Here is a 24,140-nt window from a genome sequence, read left to right as displayed (position 1 = left end):
AATAAAAAGTTGTAGGTAAGTTTTTCATTATAGATTTCATGTTATTGAACTGCTGATTTTACCTGCTATGTTGCTTGATACATTTTTGCAGAATTTGCTGATTTCTGGCAAATTTGGTATTGGTTCATCAGCATCGCAATCTAAATGTTTTCATGATTGGAAGTTAAGTTGGGAACCTTTATGATGAAAAAAATATAAGTGAAATAGAATAAACTATTTTTTCTTCTCTGCAGGAGACTATGAAATATTTTTAAACTAAACTTGAATTTGCAAGTAAAATTATATCTCAGTTGATTTTTGGGTGGGTGAGGGGTGGCTAACACCTAGATAAAATAAATTCATTTGTGTATTTCTTTCAACAATATTGAAATTTGAAAGCTAGAAGTTCCAATTTTAAGTAAAAATTACAGCTTTAGGCGTAGTAAATTTATTGAATGGATGTTAAATATTTTGTAAAATACACATGTAAATTTAATTTTTTTCTTTTATTTGCATATGAAATCAACAATGTATGATAAATACACAATAAATATAGTCCAACACAAAAGGTTGCTATACTTTGGCATGCAATGGTAGCATAATATAAATTTGGTCAAATTGAGGATCAGATAATGTAAAAGCAGAGGTTGTCCAATCGAGTGTTATGTTCAACTATTTTTCACTGAAAACATTGAAGTTGAATGACCATGGATACTTTAAACCTCTGCTTTTTCTATACCAAAGTTAAGGATATAAATATAGTAAAAATGTATTACTGTGGTTTCATCAAGTGGAGTAGCGTTTCCACTTCCCGAGGGTGTTAGTCTGGTTACAAGGGTTTTCCTGTATGCTGATCGAAACTGACCAGCAGTTGTATTATTATTAAACCCAGATCTTGATCGTATGGTTTAAAGTACAGCTCAAGATGATCTTGAGATAGTTTGTATGTTAACAAGTACCTAGGAGAATTTTCTGAATTGTATTTCTTACCCATAAAACGTTTTACGAATAATTTTTAGAGCTTTATCTATTGAATAAAAGTTAACCATCACCGACCTCTACTCTCAATTAATTATTTTCAAGTCCCCAAAAATGAGTCTTCTCATACGAGAGCAAGATAAGTTTCAAATAAATATATAAATTTACCTTCTTTGTATCTAAAACCCATACTTCAGGTCTCAAATTTTAATACTTAAATAATACTTAAAAATCTTGAGACTAATTGGAGACTAAAGTAATATAAAATGGAAAAATTACAATTATTCAATTAATATTTACAAATGGTTAAAACCATATTTTTCCTATCTATTAGTTTCAAAAGTAACTATTGTGACGTATTGGGCCAACTATTTTTCCACTCAAAATGTATTTTGAAAAACCAGCAGGAAGCTTGTGCTAGCACATGTACGTGTACATGTATGGACATTTCTTATGGTTTTGGGTATTTACTGTTATAAATGAATATATTTACTTCAGTGGCGCGTTATTTGAGCATATATAGACCAAGTATTTCCAGTATGCTGCTGATGGAAATGGCAAATCCAAGAAATCCGGTTTTTCTCTCGCCAACACACAGTAGCTCTCCATTTTCGTCCATAAGCCTCAAAACCAGATCCTTCAAATCTAATAAAGTTTTTTCCCAAATGTTTTTGTTCTTCTTCGTTAAGGCTGATTTATATCCCTTTCCAAAAGGGTTTCTGCAGTTGAGTGCATCAAATCCTCTATATTTTATAAATATTTTATAGTATTTCATATTTACAGCAGGAATTAATTTCTTACACCGGGAGGAAAAAGTGTGCACTTTATATACTCTCTTTGGGCTACACTAATTGCCTCAGTTAAGGTAATAATTTCTGCCTTAAAAAAGGAATATGTATTTTTTGTAAATCTCACTTATCTACTGTGGAAATAAATTTGATTGTTGCCTCGAGCTTTATGTTTTGAAAATCTTCATGCTCTGTCACCTTCATGAAAAATAAAGCTCTTGCGACAGATGCACTGAAAAGCTGGGCAGCCAAACTCACTTTCATTTTTAAGGCTGTATAATTAATGTGATTTTTAGTCAATTTGTTTCCTGCTCTTACTCCTTCATTTTCTTGAATTTTATGTAATTTGACTACAGAGTTCCAAGAAATTTCCTTAAAAAAAGTCAATTTGGATTAGATTCCTATATTTTTATGGAAACCCAAAAACATGATTTTTTTTTTCTGTATTTCATCAGGTAATAAAGCAAAAACTTTTCGTCTTAAAATAAAATTTTGGTAAACTTATTTTTTTAACATAGTTTAAATGTACTGGTAGAAACCTGACCATTAGTTACAAGGCCTCATAAGTCACAACTCGCAAGATGGCTTAGGCCTGTAGTGGTGACTTGGGTATTAGCCTAGCTGATTATTACTATAAATACTTGCCGAGGTTAGGGACGCTAGTAGTTAGTTAGCTAACCCTCCCTCGTAGTTAAAATTTTCCTGTTTATCACTGTTGCAATGCAGGTTTTAAAAAGTAAATTATTATTATTAAGTTATTACAATATTCAATTTGTTTATGCTGATACTAAAAGACTATAATACATTCTTCAATAAGTATGTCACATTAGGAAATACTTTACTGACGGCTATTCTTGGAGTGGCAATGGGCTCCTAGCACTTAGCTGTTAAAGGATATGCGAGACACAAGAGCAAAATTACTGAAATTGGGGCAACTCTTTATGATTAATAGAACATTTGGCAGTTAATTTATCTGTTCCACCGAGTTCAAATTGGTACCTATCAATTTCAATATTTTCTATGTTAAGGTCCCATTATTTGTATAATTTAAAACATTCTTGATGGGAGCCCTGCCGGAACCACTTCTGCGTAGAGTTCGCAAGTTAACTCCCTACTGGCTAAATGAGGTTTTCCCCAAGATCTTCTGTTTCTCTTTGTATTAAAACTTGCTGAGGTTAACGGTAATAGTAAGTATATGAAGCTGATGCATGGTTAGCCTGTGTGGCATGAAGGGCTGGCCACCACCCTCATACGCTATATAACCTGCTCTTATAAGTCCCAATTTGACTTTGGTATTAGCCTAGCTGATTAGAGTAGCATTTTCCATAAAAAAAATTACCATCTTACAAACTTATGCTATTACTTACTGTCATATGATCCGATTCCAAAAATATTTTCTTATCATGCCATGCATTTCTCAATAATTTCAATGCATGGCATACATCTATAATTAGATACACTTTCTCGGTTTCATCAGATGGATGTTTGAAAGACGGGATTAAATTTATGGGATCCAAATTTACTCCTATTTTTTGGCCATTGTCAGGTTTGATGCTAGTCCATCACAGACAATGGCGATACATTTCACTCCACTATCTTATATTTGAACCAATCCTTCGGTTACCAAGTTAGTTAACAGCCAGCTTGGAGAACCATGGAGTAAAAAATATCCGATTGGAATTTTCCAATGACAAATTACCGCAACAGCCATTAAAACAAGAGCAGATGTAGCGTATTCTCCATCGTCTGAAGAACTCTCTACAGTTCCGTAATCAGTATAGCCAATGAATTTTTTCCCGTCCCATTGAACATGTTTTCGAATTGCCATTTCGTCAAGTTGAAGGCAACACAGAACAGGGCTTGTCGATTTTTTTGACATTAATTCGAGGAAATTGAAGCTTTCTTCAGTGAATCCAGGTTCTGCATTTACTGCAGCTGACCACTTTCTTATTGTTGAAGGCTGTGGCAATTGAAAGTGTTCTCTCAAAAATCGGTAAGCTTTAGGTGAGTAAAAATTCAGTGTCATAGAAAAATTTTTTAATGTTTCGGGATATGGCAAATTATTAAATTTAGAGCTATTCTTTTGTAGTTGTTTAAATAAACTAATTGAAACAGGAGAAAATTTGGAATCAATTGCATCATATGCTTCTGTGTCAAGGAAACTATTTTGTTTTAATAGCTCCATTAATTCTTTCATGGAATAAATTTTGTTTTTCTTTCTTTGAAGATTTCATGGAATAAATTTTGTTTTTCTTTCTTTGAAGATTTCTTCGACAATTTTTGAGAAGCCTCTTTAGATTTTTAATTTTGTTATCTGCTTGAATACTTAGTCGTTTCAATATCTCTGATGAGCTTGCATACGTGTGATCAGATATCTGTTACAAAATAAGAAAATTATTTTTCATAAACCAATCTTTGCAGTATATTTTTAATAGGAAATTCATTTCATTACTAATTGACATTATTAACAATGGCCTACTTTTTGATAAAAGCATTTATTTTGAAACCCCCCATGATATGACTTATGAAAAGATATAGAAAATTAAATATTTACCAAATCTATCTCAAAGTTATTTTCTGAAGTAGTTGGAAAACTATGAATTTCTCCAATTTCTTGGAGAAATTCACTGTGCTCCATGTATTGTTCCTGAAATTAAAGAAATAATTCTTTATAATATAAAATTAAATTAATCTAATTTTTAAAACCCTAACTGGTAATGTTATATTCATTCCTATATTATCAATTTGATCCACTTGCATAGCCTTTAAGTAAAGAAAAATATCAGTTTAACAGGTTTTCTTTTATGTGACATGACTTTGCATGGCATAAAATCAAAGATATTTTTCATTAACGTTACCAAGTATTATTGCCAAACCTTTTTTACATACAATCAGAGTGCTTTTAATACCTGGGATATGGTTTCGGTTAATTGTATATTATTTGAGGGCTTTTGGGACACATCCTCAGCTGTATCCATAAATATCTTGGAAGTAGTTTCATTTGACCAGGTACAATAATGATCTTGTGTGATATTCCCTTCAATTACACATGCATTTGTGTAATAATTTTATAATAAAAAAAGTTATGATTTTTAAAAATGAACACATTTTTCTATTCACATCTACAAATTTAAATATTTTTCTGATTGAATGGGAGTGAAATAAAATTAGTTTTAAAATTTCTTATTTACATTATAAATGGTTTTCAACTACACTATTATTATATTAATTATTAAACAACCTTAAATATTTTATTTCAAATACTTACCTTGGTCATTATTGGTGATCCATTAGTTTTAATCCGATTGTTTTCCACATTGAATTTTGAATACGTTCTCTTGTTTAAAGACTTAAAAAATGATCAACAAATGAATGTTCACGTCAATAATAATCAGCTAGGCTAATACCAAGGTTAACTATTCTTTTATGCTGAATTGGAAATTATACACATACATCTAATATCGATATATATATATATATATATATAATACAGTAAAAATAGGGGTGGCTTAAGAACTGGGTGGTCCATTTAACTAGCGAACATAGCGATGATACAAATCGCCTGGGTTAAAATTTTACCTTGAGCCGCCCTTGAATAAAAAAATTTTATATATTTCCAACGACTGTCTAGTGTCTTGGGATTTAACCTATATGTTTTACCTTTATAGTAGGCAAATCAGTGCATTGAGGATGAATGAGAGACTCCAAAATTGGTAATTCTGGCTGTAGAAATTATAAAAGCTTAATAATTATCAGATTTAGTAGTTAGCTTTTAGCTTCTTACTTTAAACAATTAATTTTACAAGTACTTAATATACTTTAAAGTGATATACCCAAAAGTTTGACATAAGTGATTTCTCAGCGGAACCCTTTTCTATTTAAAAGACTATTCACTACCTTTTCATATTTATTGGAATATACTTATAGTATTTGAAATTTTCCATTTGTTTTGGGTACTATAATTTTTCTTTCAATATAAAATAAGTTTATGATAAATTTTTAAAGTTAATTACAAATTGTCAAGTTAATTTTACTTGTGATTCATTATTCATGATTTGATTGTTTCACTTATCTCATAAGCACAATTTCTACAGAGCTATTCAAATTAGTATTTTATAGGAATTTGCACTACAATAAAATAAAAGTATATAATACTGCTAATATTCAGTTCTAGAACATGCAACTAGCCAGCAAAATACTTTGTAGTGGTATTCTAAAACTTGTTATGGAGACAAAATTTTGTTTATAAGAAATTAAGTACATACTCCCACTCTGTAATTTCTACATTTTACAACAATAGGCAAAGGAAGGAAATCCATAGTTTAGCAGAAAAATTACATCTATTGTAATCTGCTTAGCGTATGCAGGTACGTGTTTCTTTTTATGGCCTAGATACTTATTTTTCACGTAAGATATATATATATATTATACACTTCTAATTAAAAACAGAATGACCCCATTTTGTAGATCAGTTATTATAGTATTATTATAGTTTTTTAAATAGCTTATTGGCAATTTTTACTGTATCGTACCACGTTGTTAAAGATAGATGGTACGGCATCATCTTGTAACTGCTTTTGGCTCCCAAGTTGGTAAAAATCCGAATTATTAAAATGCAAGCTACAAATTCTGTCCGATGGTTTAGGATTCCATATGAGACCTTTAATGGCATCCTTCCACCGAGACATGAGAAAAGGTTTTTTAAATGGAAACCTATAAGTATCATTAATAGTTTGCTGTAAAAACACAACATATTTTTAAATGGCAACCTAACAGTATTATCAAGATTAATATTCAATTATTAGCTTCACAACAAACCACCATGAACTGCCAACAAATGTTAAAAGCCGTAGGAGGGAAAATTTATTAGCTGTTTTTGTCACATAAATTATCTAGCCCACTTCGCCATTAGATACATTGTCCAGCTGCACACTCAGTTTCAAAGTAATTGAAACCCAATTAAAAATTTGGTTGGAATTTACTTTGTGGTAGCAGATACGACCGATCCTCTTCTGGAAAGTACCCCAGGAAACTGGTAGAATTGAAACGCTGGTGTATCCCTTTAATATTGCATATATTTACATAATTATATTTGTGCTAATTGAATACCAGCTGAAACACGTTTACTTTTCCAAGCGAAGGAAGGCGTGCATCATGTATAGAGAAGTGGTTGATAAGTATTTTTGGGATCTTATAAAAACGTAAAAAGTCGAACCCCTTACTCTCCAGAATAACATTTTTTGCCTTCCTGATACTGAGATCAAGATGTGGCTTCCATGTTAGTTTACTGTCGAAAAAAAGACCGAGGTATTTTTCATAAGGTGATTTGACCAAGATGGTCCCAAAGAAAGAAATATCATTAAACAAGTCCAGTACCTTCCTCCGAGTTAAAGGAATCAGGCTCGTCTTGTCAGGATTGACGGTGAGGCCAACATCCCTACACCAGCATTCCACAGAGATGAAAGCTTTTCTCATCATAGCCGAAATGGTTCCTGGGAACTTCCAGTAACAGAGTTCGTCCACAACCAGGCACCACAGCAGGGGTGAAAGAACACCCCCCTGCGGGAAGCCCCGGCTAGTGGTGACCCTCAGTGATTCTCCAAGCAAGGAAGCCGTTGCGACAGCCTTAGAGACTTTATCAAAAGCCCCTCCATGTCCAGAAAAACAGTCTCTCACATTGGTTCACCAGATCGGCAACCTCCTGTGATGGAGGGGACAAGGCATCATAGGGAAAATAGCCATACGCCATTGTTAATTCGTCTTCTCCATCAGCTGACAAAGAGAAGATTTTTATGGTGGCAGTGTCCCTAGATTGGTTTAGTGAAAGAGGAAGAGTATGAATGCCCATTCGTATCAAAATACATGCCATAGGTTTAGCAGACTTGTAGTCATAAAAAACAGTACCTGCATTTTTGAGACCTACGATTCTTCCATTATGGATCCAAGGCTCTGGTATGAGAGCCACGTCTAAACTCTCCACAGCAAACCCACGGCAGAGGACTGCCGAGGCTGCCTTACAGTGATGCAGATTGATCAGTATCACCTTCATGTCCAACCACAGTTGCCGGTGTTGGTGCTGGACTACTTGCCGGCTAAGTGGATGGGTACAGGAATGACCCTACCCCATCACCAGCTGAACCACACGCATCTTCACCTACTGCCCTGTGGGTTGGACAGACCCTTCTTTGCCGGTGGATATCAACCAGTTCTCCCGGCAGATCAAAGTTCGACATCTGCGCTGGGGTGTTAGGATTTTTGAGGACTTTAAAAGTCCCCCTATCCACCCCAGTGTAGGCAGAAAATCCTGCAGCCTCTTTAGAATGACTTCTGGATCCTTTTTCCAGACATCCTTAGTCACGAAGGCGACCTTGACGGTTGACCGGTTTCGGTAGTTCACTAGCCTTTATTACTAAGAGTTTCATATCCTCTAAAACACAGTCATTCTGGTCAAAGGCCTTCCTTAACCACTCCCCGGTTGGGGCATCCCCACAGAGATACGTGATGGCACCTCCGACCAGGTGGAAAATCCTGATGAGAGGAATAGATTCACCCGATGGTGTCCCATCAGCTTTCTCCAAAATCCCACACTGGACGGCGCCCATCTACTCCTCTGTGATTATTAGTGATAAGGTTATTCGGAAAGCCATCTTTTACAATGGCCATCTTAAGCAACCTACTGCGTCACTATAGGACATAGGAGCTCTTAAGTGAAGGGGTTTCTTTGTCACCCGAGGATGACGTTTTTGAGGGTTGGGTAACATCTGAAGATAACCCAGGGTCCCAGACTCTCATTCTTTCCATCAAGCCGGGTACTACTGGAAGTAAAATGGTTGAAGAAAACATTTAAAATCTGGATATAATAGTGCTAGATCTGTAATCAATTACGTAATCACTGTAGTACAGTCAAAGCTACAGGCTTGTACAGTAATTATGGATAGTGATCAGCCTCTCTGATTTATCGGACCTCATCTTCTCGTATTTGTATGAAAATATTTTCACCAATCATCTGTCTCATTAAGAGTTTAAATTACAATTTAAAAATTTAGTTTTGGTGGAATTTAGGGTGTATTATAAACTTCTGGTTTTGGTTAAAAGTTTAAAAAATATTTAATTTTGGTTTGTTTTATATTATATTTAACCCCCAGTACTTATATAATAATATAGTTTTAAAAATTATCACAATTTAGTTATTGGAAAAATAGAAATCATAAATCTTAATTACTTCCCTGATTTTTACGATCACATACCTATCATTTTTCATTAGTAAGTGTTAAATGGTAAAAGACAAATGAAAGTGATTTTCTTAACAAATAAAAGAATATTTTCCTCAAATAAAAATCTTAAAAAATTTATGTTACATTAATAATTCGGAAGTACAAATTCCTATATTAATGAGTCTTTTTATGTAATCCTCACATCTGTTTAGAGCCTTAGTTGCTATATGTCCACTTTTAGGAATAAAAAATAAACAAATGTAGGTATAGCCTAAAACTCTAGTAATTTAATCCAGTTTGTGGCACTGGGTGAACACTCGGAACAACTCCTTCTGCATTGAGTTTGTAAGTTATCTCCCTGCTGGTTTAAGGGGTTTTCCCCCGAGCTCTTCGGTTTCCCCTTCCATAAAAACTTGTTGAGAGTATCTATAATAGTTAATGTAGGGAGCTATTGGCTCGCGTGGCATAAAGGGCTTGCTACCCCCCTCCTACGCATTGTAACACGGCCACCTGAATTAAAGGCTTTAAATTAAAAGTCGCTTGATGACTTAAGCCTAAGGTGGTACCTTGTTCTTTATACAGCACTAGCTTTAAAGGGGAATTGTCACCAAAACCAAAATTTACGAGGTTTTTTTTTCAGAATGATAGAAAATATATTGATAATCATGTCCCTGAAATTTTAAGGTTATTGGAAAAGTATTTAAAAAGTGACGCTACTTTTTCCGCAACCTACATCAAATGGCTCCAAAAATTTCAGAAATCGCGGTTGAACTTACGTGCAGCGCCAAAAGAATGAAGCGGCAAAAATTTGAGAGATGGCGGCGTGTAGGGCATTTTAAAAACACGATAAACTACAATCTACGAATATAACTCGGTTAAAAAGCCAAGGAGAATGTCATAGCAGACGACAGTGCCGACCGAAAAACGATAAATCTGGGGAAAATTATATTTTCTTCACGAGATGGCGCTGCACGTAGGTTCAACCAAGTGGTTCTGAGATTCTCGAGTCGGGGGGGATAAAACACGAAATTTGGTTGCTAATAATAAATCAAATACTGGAAAATGAACATGAAAATTTTTGTATAACCATTTTTGGACGTCCTCTATCATTTAAATGGTTTTTAACCAATTTTAGGGTGGTGAAAATTCCCCTTTAATACCCGGCTTCGCCCGGGGTCTTAGTTTAAATGAATGAGATCTGATTTGTACGTAAGAAAAGTAAACGCTGTAGCAAAAACGCAACACGCGTATCAAAAACGGTAGCAAAAACGTAACACGCGAAATCAATTTCTTTCACACTAACTCCCCTTCTACGAATTTAACACTAACCCGTTAAAAAAGTTTAAAGGTCGGGACGGGCGCGGGAACTCAAGTTAAGAGATAAGGGAAGCAAAGGGGTTGAAGTCGAGAAAAAAAATTGAAAGACGAGACCAGCTGGAAAAATATATAAGGGAAGCAAAGAGGCGAAAGTCCAAAGTCGAGTTAAATAAAATTGTATTAAGAGTAAAATTGAATTAGATTAATAACCATGTCAGGTATTTGCAATTAGGCGCGTTCAGTTGGAAATCAGGCCCTGAACATTGAGTTAAAATTTCAAAGCTCTAGTCACTAGAGCTAATCGTTCTCGAGTTTTTAGCAACAAGATGTACACATAAATAAAAGGACAAACTTAAAGGCTTATAGTTGTAGATTTCATTTTCTTTAAATTAGGAAAGTATCAGAAAATCGCGACTAATTCAAGTTAATGTTAACTCAAACGAAAAATCATCTGCCTGCACGCGCTAAGGTTTGTTTTTAATGTAATTAGAAACATAACTTATGTTACCATACATCCAACTTTGGGAAATTTTCAATTATAAATCCCCACGATTTCTAAGTGATCAAGTTTATTGCTTAGTTAAATGTGAAATTCTAAATCCGCTCATATAAATTCCCTAAAAACCGTTGAAAAACCCAATTACGTAATTAAATGTAAAATCACATCTTAAAAAAGCAAAGTGAAGTAGACGTCCATGAATTACAATAATTTAATTTGTTATTATACTTAGTACCACAAATGTACTTAAATATATTCATATTAATACCTTAGTACCAAATAGATTGAAATTCTCACTATTTAATGTCGATGGGGGTTTTGAAATATTTTTGATTGACATACACGCAAAATACGATTTTATAAACAAATTATGACTTTATAAATAACGAAAAAATTAAAAGAATCCCATTTTAAATATTTCATTCAAATTTCCCGCTATCTTTTAAGAGTTCCGAAAATCGAAAAGAGTGAAAATGTTGACCTTAACTATTTCGTACGAGCGAGCTCGGTGATTGACAAAAAAATGAAAAACACCACTCTTACGAGCAGCCTTGGAAATAAGGTTTTTTTAAAACTGGTCCTTATGACCAGTGACCCCCTAGCATTTGAATTATTAAACTGGTCCTTATGACCAGTGACCCCCTAGCTTATGAATTATTAAACTGGTCTTATATAAAATGTTCTAATATCATTTATAGGCCTAAAAAAATCTATACTACATGTTTGGAAGTTAGATTATGTTGGTAACATTAACTTTACACGTATTCAAAATAGTTAACTTTATTTTTGAGTACCACAAGAATAGTACAATATAGTACTATCTCACCTAAGACTACTATCATAGCCTAGAAGACCCTCGTAATTTACCGTATTATCTCTCTTTCTCTGGGCCCCGTAACTCCAGAGTCCCCGGTCCGTTACCGCGTAGCCAGGTAGCCTACCGTATTCGGGGAAAGCGAGACTAGAGGATTGAGGGTTTGAGGCCAGAGGGGGGTTAGACAGTTCGACTCGTTCGAGGGATGCGAGCGAATGGACTCTACATAAAACATCGACATAAGCCGTGCGGAGTCGCTGTACATAGAAATCCAGTGAATAGGGAAATCAAAATTGAATTAATAGATCATCCTATTATTTGGAATTATTTAACTGGTCACCTTCTGTTTTTTTTGTTATTATTTCGAATTAATAAACGGGACACGGTGACCAGTGACCCCCCAAATTTTTAATAAATAAACTGGTCTGAGCAATTAATTAACTTACGAGTGGAGCTGTTCTACAAAAAGTTAAAAACAGCACTCCTCCTAGTGGAGTTTTTCTTCGGAGAGTGGAGTGAGAAAAGGTGGTGGTGCGAAATTACTCGCAAGTAAGGGGCTTCAGCCACTTACGAAATCCACCCTTTCGATACTCTTGCAGGCTTTGTATCGCCAAGCTTCCAAACGCTAGTAGCGTCTGCTAATACGCTACCTATCTAGTTTTCAATGGCAGCTAAAAGAGTCGTAGCGTTATTATGAAGTATTCGATAAAAGGGGCACTATAATTGACACTATTTGGCGAAAATCTTGTGGGCAGTATTTCTTAAAGCTTGGTAGTTTCTATTCACTTATGCAATAAAATATTTTGTGTTCGATTTAAGTATTGCTATCTACCGTTTTAATTTTTTTTCATCTCCAATCAATTTTCAATTCTTCTACAAAGTAACTTTTCTTTACAGTTTACATTTTTAATGGGCTACGAGTTTACGATGGCTTTTTTTAGGGGGATTTGGGGGGAAAAATTATTTTGGGGGCCATAGCTCTCCGAAATGGACCTAACGACGCCACTGAGCAAATGAAAAAAAAGAATAAGTAAAAGAGCTACTATAACACTCTAAATATTTTATCTATGACCTTTTAATGCTACCCAGAAACCAACGGGATAGGAACGAAACAAGTCGGTCACAACCACTTGTCTGACCTCATTTAGATTCAATTCGTATATTTTGTAATTTAGCGTTTCCATAAGCTTTTCAGACAAGTAACAAACCCCATCATTCAACTTCTTTTGCCTATCGAGGTTACATATCCCTTTACATATAGGTTCTTTTTTCAGGATACTGGTGGGAATACGCTGGCTAAAATTCGCTTTTACTAAATAGAAAAAGTACACCTCCACAACTACTACAATTTTTATGACATTGTGAAACTACGCGTACCCTACTCTAGATTTGTGTTCAAACTGTACCAATAACCTTTTTTTTATGACAGCAGCTAGGTTGGTATTGAAATCCTGTTGACGTGCAATTAATAAATTTGCTGTTGGCAACAGAAAGAACGATATCTTTCGTAACGGATACTGGAGAATTCGAATGATTTTCATTTTCGAGAACAACAAAATGCCTATAACGTTACGGTTCGATATCTTCATTTCCAAATTCTTATTAAAGTATTCAATTAATATTCAAAGTTCAAATAAGAGGAAATATTTAAAATGATTTTACTAATACCCATTTTCTGCTGCATTTTACATCAATACTCTGAAGGTGAGTACTATCAGATTTTTGAAGTGTGCTTTCTTACGAGAGGAGTATCCATTTAGGTCATTCGTGGGAGTACTAATAGTGAATCAACGAATATAATATTTCTACCACCAGATTTAAGCGGCGCTAGGGATGATAAGCGCTAATTCCGTTAAAAACGAGATGTAGCTCGATTTAGCAGACGATTTTTCTTTCTACAGCCTTTAAGGTGAAATATATTACTTACGCCGATTCGCTACAGGTTCCAAGATTGATATTTAAATCATTGTTTGGCTTAAAAAGTTTTGCTTGCGTTTGGAATTGATATCAAACATATTTAGCTTTTTCATATTTGAACTTTTTGTAATAGATTAAATATTTTTTCCCTGCACACTTTATCCAGAGTTAGCAAACTGATTAAGTTGACCAAATAGGAACTATTAGTTCACGTGGCATTAAAGACTTGCCATAACTCTCCTACGCAATTTTACCCGGCCACTGGTAATTCGGCTTCACATTTGGGTATTAAATTACCTTATTATAGCTCTAAATTCCTTCACCCGCTTGAAGCTTCAGCTCGGTTCGGTTCCGCCAGCAACCCCTTGGCTCCAGTTGCCGCCCCCTCTAATAAAACAATATTCGCTACGCCGTAACACCCCTGGTTACGGATAATTTTCTTCGCCATTTTAACTGAGAAAACTCCGGAGTTTCTTGTCGGGTGATAAAATTAAAATATTTCACATTTACGAGGTCTTTTGTTTCAAAATTAAAAATCACTTGATAATATTTCAACTTAATATAATTAATTAAACATTTTGTTCTAGGTTCAATGCTTGTGTCTAATTCCACAAGTGAAAATCAGGATTCTTTAGAAAACGTGTCCAACTCTACGAACAATGGTTTACTTCAAGTATTCTATATCGCGAGAACTTCTTCGTCCTCGTCCTTGGTAACGGGTAAATCCATCTTAGGGTTCGGTTCAGGAAGCAGCGTTGCAGGACGACAATCTTCCAATTCCACTTTTAAAATGGATGTTCTTTCTCAAACACCCGAACACGAAAATGAACTGTCCGCTGCAACCAATTCAAATGAAGAAAATACGAGACAGCAGAACGAAAGTAATAGCAAAAATGAGCTGGGTAAGACTTACTACTGACACTTTACAAATTAAACCCACAAATTAGTCATAACAAGGGCGGACCTGGCAAAATCATACCCAACTTAAACGTTGCCTGATCTTAGATACTTATCATGATTGTGTAAAAATACAATACAGATATAGGCTCAATTTATAACTGAAAATAGCCTACCAATCCCACTGGTTGGCTTACTTAAATAATGATTGTGTTTAAAAGTTAACGAAATTAATTGAAACCATCAAAATTGTAGTTCCGACATAATAATTTTTGGCTTTACTACAATTTGATAGAAATACCTTATCTAGAAATTAATAAGTTTGAAATTATTCCAGTACGTTTGAATATAAAAGCGTCACCGGAAACTAGAGACTTATCAACTTCTACCCAATCGACTGCAGACTCACCACCGTCTATCGCATTAACTGCACACTCACCACCGTTTACTGCATCAACTGCAGACTTAACAACTTCTACGTCATCCACATCAGTCTCAGCAATGTCTAGTTCATCGACTGGAAACCCAAACACATTTACCGAATTGACTAGAGACCAAATAACGTCTACCCCATCGAATGAAGACTCATCAAGGTCTACCACATCGACTTCAGTCTCAGCAATGTCTACCGCATCGAGTGGAGACTCAGCAACATCTACCGCATCGACTGGAAACGCAGAAACATCTACCGCATCGACTGGAAACGCAGAAACATCTACTGAATCGACTAGAGACCCAGCAACGTCTACCTCAACGACATCAGTCTCAGCAATTTCTACGTCTTCGACTGGAGACTCAGCAACGTCTTTTGCATCTACTGGAAACCCATACACATTTACCAAATCGACTAAAAACCAAGTAACGTCTACCGCATCGACATTAGTTTCCGCAATGTCTACCTCATCGACTGGAGACTCATCAACGTCTACCTCATTGACTGGAGACTCATCAACGGCTACCGCATCGACTGGAAACCCAAAAACGTCTACCGCATTGAATGAAGACTCATCAACGTCTCGCGCATCGAATGAAGGCTCATCAACGTCTACCACATCGTATGGTGACTTCCCAACGTCTAACGTATCGAAGGGATACTCTCCAACGTTTACTCCAAATATTGGAAACGATCAGAATGAAATATGGAATAGAAAGAACGAAGTTTCCAGTGCTGCATTAGGTAAGGAAGGTATTACAACCGTTGACACCGATGATAAATCGAGGAATAGTTTTCGGGATCGCTGGAGAAATTTCAACCGCAATACTTTTTTGGGTCAATTTGATCAGCAGAGAAGAATACCTGATCCACCAAAGCCACCACCTCCTCGAAATATCAGTTTTTGGCTTAACCGTTATTGAACTCCGCCAAGGATACCCACTCCCCCAGAAACACCGATACCTCTAATATTGTTTTAATACCAACAATGAAGTAGACTAAACAAGAAGTCCTCCATACCATTCTTAAAGGATTAAATGGGGAATGGTAAATTTTTCGCACTCATTAACTTGGCTAATTGTTTCCGAAGAGTTAGTTAAGCCCAGACGTTCATAACATTTAGTGCTTATCCTCCCTATTACACCACACTTACAACGATGAAGTTTAAAAGGAATAATCGCATTGGATTAACATCTTTTTATCTAACACTATCAGATAACTAGTAATCGAACTATTCGCCATCGACATGAGTCTAGGTGGCGTAACGGCGCTAGCTTCTCCGAGGTAGTGAATATGATTTAGCGTCTGCTACAGAGAAATTAAAAAGGCATGAAAACGTTTAATCTTAAATAAACTTATCAATATATAAGCATACGATGCAAAAATATATTAAAATGCAAGTATCATTATTTATTAAGTTAAATTTAGGAATAACGACGAAGAAAACCTAATAGCGTCAGCTTTAGCCGCTACCTATCTTGGTTTCAATGGTGAACCAAATGGGGCGTAGCGATAGTTTTCCGTCGCGAATAAACCATTGATGTAAATCGCTTTTTTATTTCAAGGATAACACATTTATTGTTAAATCGCTACGTTGTTGCTGTACTACCATTTCGATATATTAGATTAGTTTATAGAAGTAAATAAGAAAGTCTAGCAGATAATTATCCATCTCTCTATACTGTGAATGTTATACGCATGAACGCGTACTATTGGCTCTAAGAAAAATATTTGGCACGAAAAATTTGTGCAGGCTGAATTTCCAACAAATATTTCTTGTAAATTAGTAAATATTGTCATAAACTGACCGTAGATGGCAGTAGCCATGCCAATTTAAATTTCTTTCTTTCGAGAAGCGAGGGGAACCACTCAACAACCCCCTTTCTTCTCGTAGAAAAAAAACAGTTCTAGAATTCACACGGGAGAGAGCGGACATCCCTCTCTATCCAAAGTTTGTATTTTCTTAATTCGTAAAATAAAGTTATCGTCAGTTTTACCTTGCAAAGTTAATCGATTTCGCGCACACAATAAAATTTCAGTCTAAATAATTGCTCTCCCAAAACGAGTTAAAACAGTGGTGCCGAAACCCGGGATATAGAGTACAATCCTAATAAAGTGCGGTTATCAACGAGATAAAGACAATGACGAGTGACGAAAGCCAGTCATCGAGTGGATTAGGCAAAAGGGGTGGCAAGAATCCATCGACAAAAGAAGATATTTTGAAACAAAGGAGATCGACTATGAGAACGATCACCACCAAATTCATTAACAAAATAGAGAAAAACCTAAACGAGACTGTTTTGGACAAGGCCAAATTGGAGGACAACCTCTCGGAACTAAAAAGTAAGCAGGACAAATTAGAAAAAATTGATAGTGAGTTTGAAACAGAAGCCGAAGACTTCGAAGTACTAGATGCCTGGATTACGAATTCGGATGATTATTCAAATAACATTAGAAGAGCTAAAGATAAGCTAAGAAAGGCCATAAAGACGTTAGAAAGTGTTCAAGCTAAAGCGGGAGGAATTGGAGCCGTACCACAAAATGGCGGCGTAGTGGTTCAAGCTAGCAGTCCTAGAACGAGCGGGTACCTAACGGTAGTATCGACGACAACGCATGCCGGTAATACAATGAACACAGTCACCGCGGCGACAAGCGCCATTTTCTCGACGGGACCGATAACAATGATGCCAGCAACCCCCCTCCTCTTAGCGGGACCGGTTTTCAAGGAGCGCCACACGCTGGACAAAGCTCTACAATAACGAACGCGTCGCTTCTTCAACGGCTTCAAACTTTCTTGATCCAACAGGGGATCCAAAGCGTCCCCCCCCCCCCCCATCATACTACGACGAGCAGCGGAACTCCCGCGAACGTATACGGGAACATAGAATTATGTATTTGTACCCCGCCGTTCCGCTAGGCACTACGGCGGCGTACAAGACTAACCAGGCCGGGACAAAAATGCACGTTGCGAAACAAACGTTCGGCCAGTGAGACAGCTATGAGAACTGGCTCACATATAGCAAACAAACGCCCTCATCATGGCCCAACAAAAGGCGACACCATGGGTCTGCCCGATAACCCATCCTCGCACAGCTGAGGGCTAGAGTAACCTTATTCTTCCACTGCAACTACCATCACCGATAAGGTTATCAAATGACAGGTATGGAGCGAACCATCGCGCGAACCTAACACCTGGGCCCAGCAATCACAGACCCGTCACCCCAGAGGGACCAAGCAAAGGGGCCGATGTGACCTGACGCGTGAACCCAGAAATCAGGCCCGGCAGCCGGAACGACACCAATGACCCCATTAAAGACAATCCGGATAGGGACAGTGGCGTATACGGGAACAGCGCGCCTCCACTAGGAACAACGGGACAAGTGTCAAGCTCTCTCCTCCCACAATACGCAATCAGCAGTGGTATCGGTGCACAAAGCCACAACGCCGGACATTTAAATTCGCAGCCGCAATTACCAAGCTTTCCGAGCATTAAATTACCGGAATATATAATCAAGAAATTTTCGGGTGACAATACCCAATGGACAGATTTCTGGTCTATATTTGAAGTAGCGGTGGACAAGCAGCCTATGGAAAATAAGCTTAAATTACTTTATTTGAGATCCTATTTAGAAGGTCTGCCGTCAAACGCTATAGCTAGTCTTGAACTTACCGACGCTAATTACGCGGTAGCCATTCACATTCTGAAGCAAAGGTTCGGGAGAAACGACGATTTAATCGGACTTCACGTAAAGAATTTGAAGCTCTTAAAACTCGTCAAGGATGTATCGGACGTAACGGCCCGGCAACATTTATACGATTTGTGCGAAGTTGAAGTTTCGGCGTTAGAAATATTAAAATCTAACTTTAAAGAATTTGGACCTGTATTATGCCCTCTGATTGTGGACCTTGTACCTGTGGATGTAACGCTAGAATATAGCCGCAAGAGAGAAACGGATGCCGACTGGAACGTAAAGGAATTACTATTAGTATTTCGAAAGGAAGTGGAGGCCAGAGAAAGGGCAAATTTGTATATGAAAAACGCTACTCGCGGAACAACCGCCAGTAAGCCTACTAGCCATTCTGAGCAAAGGTCGTCAAACTACCGAAGTCACAGTAATTGGAAGATTGCGCAACCAAAATCGTCAGTCACCAACCGGTCGACATTTTCCCAATCCAATTCCCGCTGTATTTTTTGTAGGCGTCAAAATCACACCTTCGACAAATGCAAGGGGTATGACGCTTAAAAGAGAAGATAAATTCTTAGAAAACAACGTCGTTGTTTCAACTGCACCTCCGCAACCCACCAAGCGAGAGACTGTATGTCCAAGGTCATCTGCGAATTCTGCGAAGCTCGACATTATTCAGTATTATGCGAAGACGCGGAGCGACAACGTGATGAGAAGAAGGAGAAAAGAGAAATTAAAGACACGGTATCGGCCACGGTCACCAACCCCGAATTCTCATCAGAAAACATCTTACTACAAACGGCAAATGTCAAGGTTATAGGGCAATTCGGAACTAAAACAGTTCGCTGTTTATTCGACGGCGGCGCTCAAAGAACGTATATTCGTCAAGGATTATCAGAAGAGCTAGGCCTGAAATTTGAAGAAAGAGAGATGATGAACGTACACGGATTTGGAGGAGGTCCCCCGCAACTTTTGCAATGCTGAAGAGTGAAACTGAAACTGTGTAGTTTATACGACGACCAGTCCATGGAACTTCAAGCTCTGGAGACCCCACAAATAACATTAGCGAAACTGCAAGTTCCCGAAGGGAAATAAGAAGGCACATATCCGAAATGGGACTAAATTTAGCGGACCAACCGCGGCCAGATATCAAGGAAGGACAAGAAATAGAAATTCTGATAGGAAGCGAATTCTACAGCAGAGCGTTCACATTGAAGTCAAAACATATAACAGTCTTGTTAGTGGTACTCGAGAGCAAGTTTGGTTGGATACTTCGTGGATTAGAAGGAACCTCAGTCATGAAAATGACCTCTCAACTTACGTCCGTCGCCGTCAACAAAGTAATTACTGAAGATATAGAGATCGTTGGGACAGAACTGAGAAGATTCTGGGAGGTTGAATCCATGGGTATAAAGGAAACGGAAACTGAAAACAGAGCATCGGAAGAGCTTGTGGAGAAATTCGAGAAAGAAACTGTCACGAAGAATGGTCGGTACGTGGTAAAATTTCCTTGGACGGAAATCACAGTGGATCTTCCCAACAATTACCAAATGGCGAAAGGCCGTCTAATCGGTCTTCTGAAACGTCTTACCTCAAATATTCCATTGCTACAAGAGTACCACAAGATTCTAATGGAATACGCGGAAAAGGGGATAATAGAAGAAGTACTAACGTCCGAAATAGAAAGGGCTGGAAAGGTTTTCTACATGCCTCATCAAAGATCAGAATAGTTTTTGATGGCTCGGCTAGAAGTAAACGACATCCATCATTGAACGACTTCCTCGAAGCAGGACCAAATCTAGTTCGATCCCTGTACGAAATTCTTATCAACTTTAGGATGTACAAGGTAGCGATTACGGCGGGCATACAACAAGCCTTTCTCCAGATAGAAATTACACCGGAAGAGAGAGACTACGTTCGTTTTATCTGGATTGAAGATTTCAAGGACCCGAATCAAGGTTCGAAATTCAAAGTTTTGGCGATTTACGAGAGTCCTTTTCGGGGTCACTTGCAGTCCATTCCTTCTTGCTGCAACAATGATCCGTCTTCACGCGAAGCAACACGTCGGCCAATTCCCAGAGATATTCCGGAATATATCCGACGATATGTACGTCGACGACTTAACCTCTGGAGCGGGAAACGACGATGAAGCCAGAAGTACCATCCTAGAAGCCAAAGAAATCCTTAAGAGCGCCGGAATGAACTTGAGAAAATTCCCAACAAACTCCGAAGTCTTAAGAAGTGAATGGAACAGCGATTTTACTCTGGAAGAGAAAACCGTATTTACGAATCATGACAGTAACAAGGTTCTAGGTCTATCTTGGTCACCTAAAACGGACAAATTTTCTTTTGAAGTAGATGGCTTACTGGAATTATTATCGAAGTTTGACAATACCAAACGCAGCCTCTTCACGGAGAAAAAATTTGCTGTTAAAAAAACAGTAACATGCTGGCAGCAGTAGACGCCAGCGAGATACTGTTAAATAAACAGTAATAGCGCACTGTTAAAAACACAGTAATAGCGCACTGTTAAAAAAAAGTAATAGCGCACTGTTAAAAAAACAGTAATAGCTCACTGTTAAAAAAACATTAATAGCTCACTGTTAAAAAAACAGTAATTGCGCACTGTTAATTTAACAAGAGTATAGCTGTTTTTGTAGCGTTTGGGCACCTTTTTAACTACTGCTTCTCATTGCTACTTTGCTGTTTTTTAATGTGAGCTAAACCACTTCGCACTGTTATTTCCCTCGCTCCTTACTGTTTTTCCTATAACTTTTTACTGTTTGTAAAACTTACTTTACTGGTTTTTCGACTACTTTTTACTGTTTTTACAATAATCTTTACTGTGCTTAACACATTTCCTTGCTGTTTTTCAACGACCCTTTGCTGTTGTTCTCACTACCATGTATTGTTTTTCGCACTACCCTGTACTGTTGATCCCACTACACATTACTGTTGTTCCCACTACCCATTACTGTTGTTCCCACTACCCATTACTGTTGTTCCCACTACTCGGTACTGTAGTTCCCACTACCATGTACTGTTGTTCCCACTACCATGTACTGTTGTTCCCACTACCATGTACTGTGGTTCCCACTACCCTGTACTGTGGTTCCCCCTACCCTGTACTGTGGTTCCCACTACCCTGTACTATGGTTCCCACTACCCTGTACTGTGGTTCCCACTACCCTGTACTGTTGTTCCCACTACCCTGTACTGTTGTTCCCACTACCCTGTACTGTTGTTCCCACTACCCTGTACTGTGGTTCCCACTACCCTGTACTGTGGTTCCCACTACCCTGTACTGTTGTTCCCAACTACCCTTTACTGTTATCTTATCATTCTGCACTGTGTCCGAATACATTATTCTGTTATTCTTACTTCTCATTACTGTTTCTTAGACTATACTCATAAGTTTCACAATAAAAACGAGTTGTGTACCCAAAAATGTTATAATTTAAAATGAAACATAAATTGAAACAGGATATTTATTCGAAACGATCGTCATCTTGCACGTCACTATTAAAAATACAGATTAAAATAAAACGAAACAAATTAAAGTACAAATTGTTACCATTCATTTGACCAATCGTATTTAGAAATTTTATTGACAAGGGCCAAAACCTTTTGATTAATTGTCGCAATTCGTCGACCTCTTGTCGACTCTCTTGGATTAATTTTTGCTCCAAACCTAATATAACATTAAAAAAATAAAAATACATCAATGAAATGAAATGAAATGAAAGTGAGGGGAAAATACATCTGAAAGAATTCTAGTGTACACCGGGATTCCTGAGGGTACTCAATATTGGCCATACAGGGTGTTACGGATAAGAGTACCGAAATTTTCTACATGCATTCTATGGGTCTCTATGAGTAAAAAATGTCTAATAAACATGGGTCCTAAAGAGATATGGGCTCCCAAAAAACTACCCCAATAAACCGGACACAGCCTTAAATCTGGCAACCAATATTCTTCCTTGAACCAAATTGTTATCATTAAACTATCAATTGTTTTTTATACGTAGGGCGAGAAACTTTAAAAACAAGTGGCAAAAGTTCATTAATGTATTTTTAGAAGTTAAAATGAGTTTGAAGACAAATACAAGCCATTTTAATTTATTGATACGATTTTAATAATTTAATTTAAACATACAAATTTCTTGTATTTCTCTTAGCGGTCTATCTACAGACTCAAACGCCAGTCGATCTGACACCAGTCTTTTAGGAATCTACTGCTGGTTGAACCTTTGAGCTTCTAACCCATTTTTCTTGAGCCCGTCCGTGCAATAAGCGTTCCTGGACCAATTTGCCATATTAGCTACAATATTTTACAATTTTAAAACCATTCCTTTAGAATTTTTATGTTATTTGTATCTTTAGATTAAATAATTAAAATCGTATCAATAAAATAAAATGACTTGTATTGGTCTTCAAACTCATTTTACTTCTAAAAGGACATTAATGAACTTTGGCCACTTGTTATTAAAGTTTCTCACCTCACGGATAAAAAACAATTGATATTTTAATGAAAACAATATCAGAGAGGGTAAAGTCGCTTCGCTACTGAGAGGCGTCTCTTCCTATTCCCGCAATGTTAAAATTTCGTTACCAGTTTTTGACGCACGCGCGAATAGAAGAAATTACAAATGAAGTTCAGGATCCCACTACCAGGTGCTACAGGGTGTCGTTAGTTAATTTTTTTTAGAAGATTTTTGTTACATCCGGAATATGGCACCGATTATTTTCTTATTTATAATACTAAAAGGGTTAAATAAAATGTTAAATGGTTGATTCATGTGAATTTATGACGGAAGTAAGTACAACTAATTATTTTTAGATATTATTGTATTTTAATATTGAAGTGCCAATTCTTTTTAACAGCCTAAAATAATGGGAAACATAAATAGCCAAGGCCTAACAACAATAACAATAGAAATTAATATATTTGAAATGAAATTAGATCAAATAACTTAATGAAAATAGATAAAAAATAAATATATAAGATAAAGCTTCGAAGTAGTTAAAAAAAGACGAATATGAGGTATGTGTTTAGTGCTGTATCTTCATCAATTTCCTGTCCAGTCTTTTCTGTGTCTTTTTGTATTCATGATCGAGATCTTGTTTTTTCAGGGCACTGTGTATGCAAAACTCAACGAAGAAACTTATCATGTTTTGAAATACAGTCGGACATGTTGAATCTATTGAAGCTTGAAACCAAGTCTTGTCAATTCGACGTGTAATAAATCTTTCCATACGCTCTTTGACATTTGTCATGTGAGATAGTAGTTTAAAGCTAGTATCAAATACCTCATTTGTTTCAGTAATAAACTTTAAAAAATTGTCAGTAGGTACTATAAGGCTACCAAAAGAAGAGTTCTTTGTTGTTTTGATAGACTTGAAGAAGGAGAGCACATTTGTAGGATCAATAATTGGATCGTTCTTTTTGAGTTGGTTGAGGCAAGAGGAGCATTGGTGGTTTGAAAAACAGCGATGGATTAAATATCCTGATATATAGCTAAGGACATTTTGTTTAAGTAGATTTGGACTCTCAATTGAATTGCATATTTCCAAGTCCTCATCAGTGCATTGTTGTTGGCCTTGCAAAACATTTTGGT

At 36.7% G+C, this 24,140-nt stretch overlaps 1 protein-coding gene across 1 annotated transcript in view; it reads left to right on the top strand.

Moving 5' to 3' along the window:
- Nucleotides 1–7,767: 7,767 nt before the first annotated feature.
- LOC149957523 (uncharacterized) overlaps nt 7,768–24,140 on the top strand; it is a 34,964-nt gene continuing 18,591 nt past the window's right edge. The window contains exons 1-3 of the mRNA XM_090167070.1: nt 7,768–7,969; nt 14,094–14,408; nt 14,741–15,580. Coding sequence (XP_090023196.1) covers nt 7,768–7,969; nt 14,094–14,408; nt 14,741–15,580 — 1,357 coding nt within the window. The remainder of the gene's footprint in view (nt 7,970–14,093; nt 14,409–14,740; nt 15,581–24,140) is intronic.

Source organism: Leiobunum rupestre, chromosome 2 (assembly GCF_980474605.1).
Source record: "Leiobunum rupestre chromosome 2, qqLeiRupe1.1.hap1, whole genome shotgun sequence".
Taxonomy (NCBI): Eukaryota; Metazoa; Arthropoda; class Arachnida; order Opiliones; family Sclerosomatidae; genus Leiobunum; species Leiobunum rupestre.
Note: the sequence above shows the minus strand (reverse complement) of the source record. Positions and strands in the feature narration are given on the sequence as shown.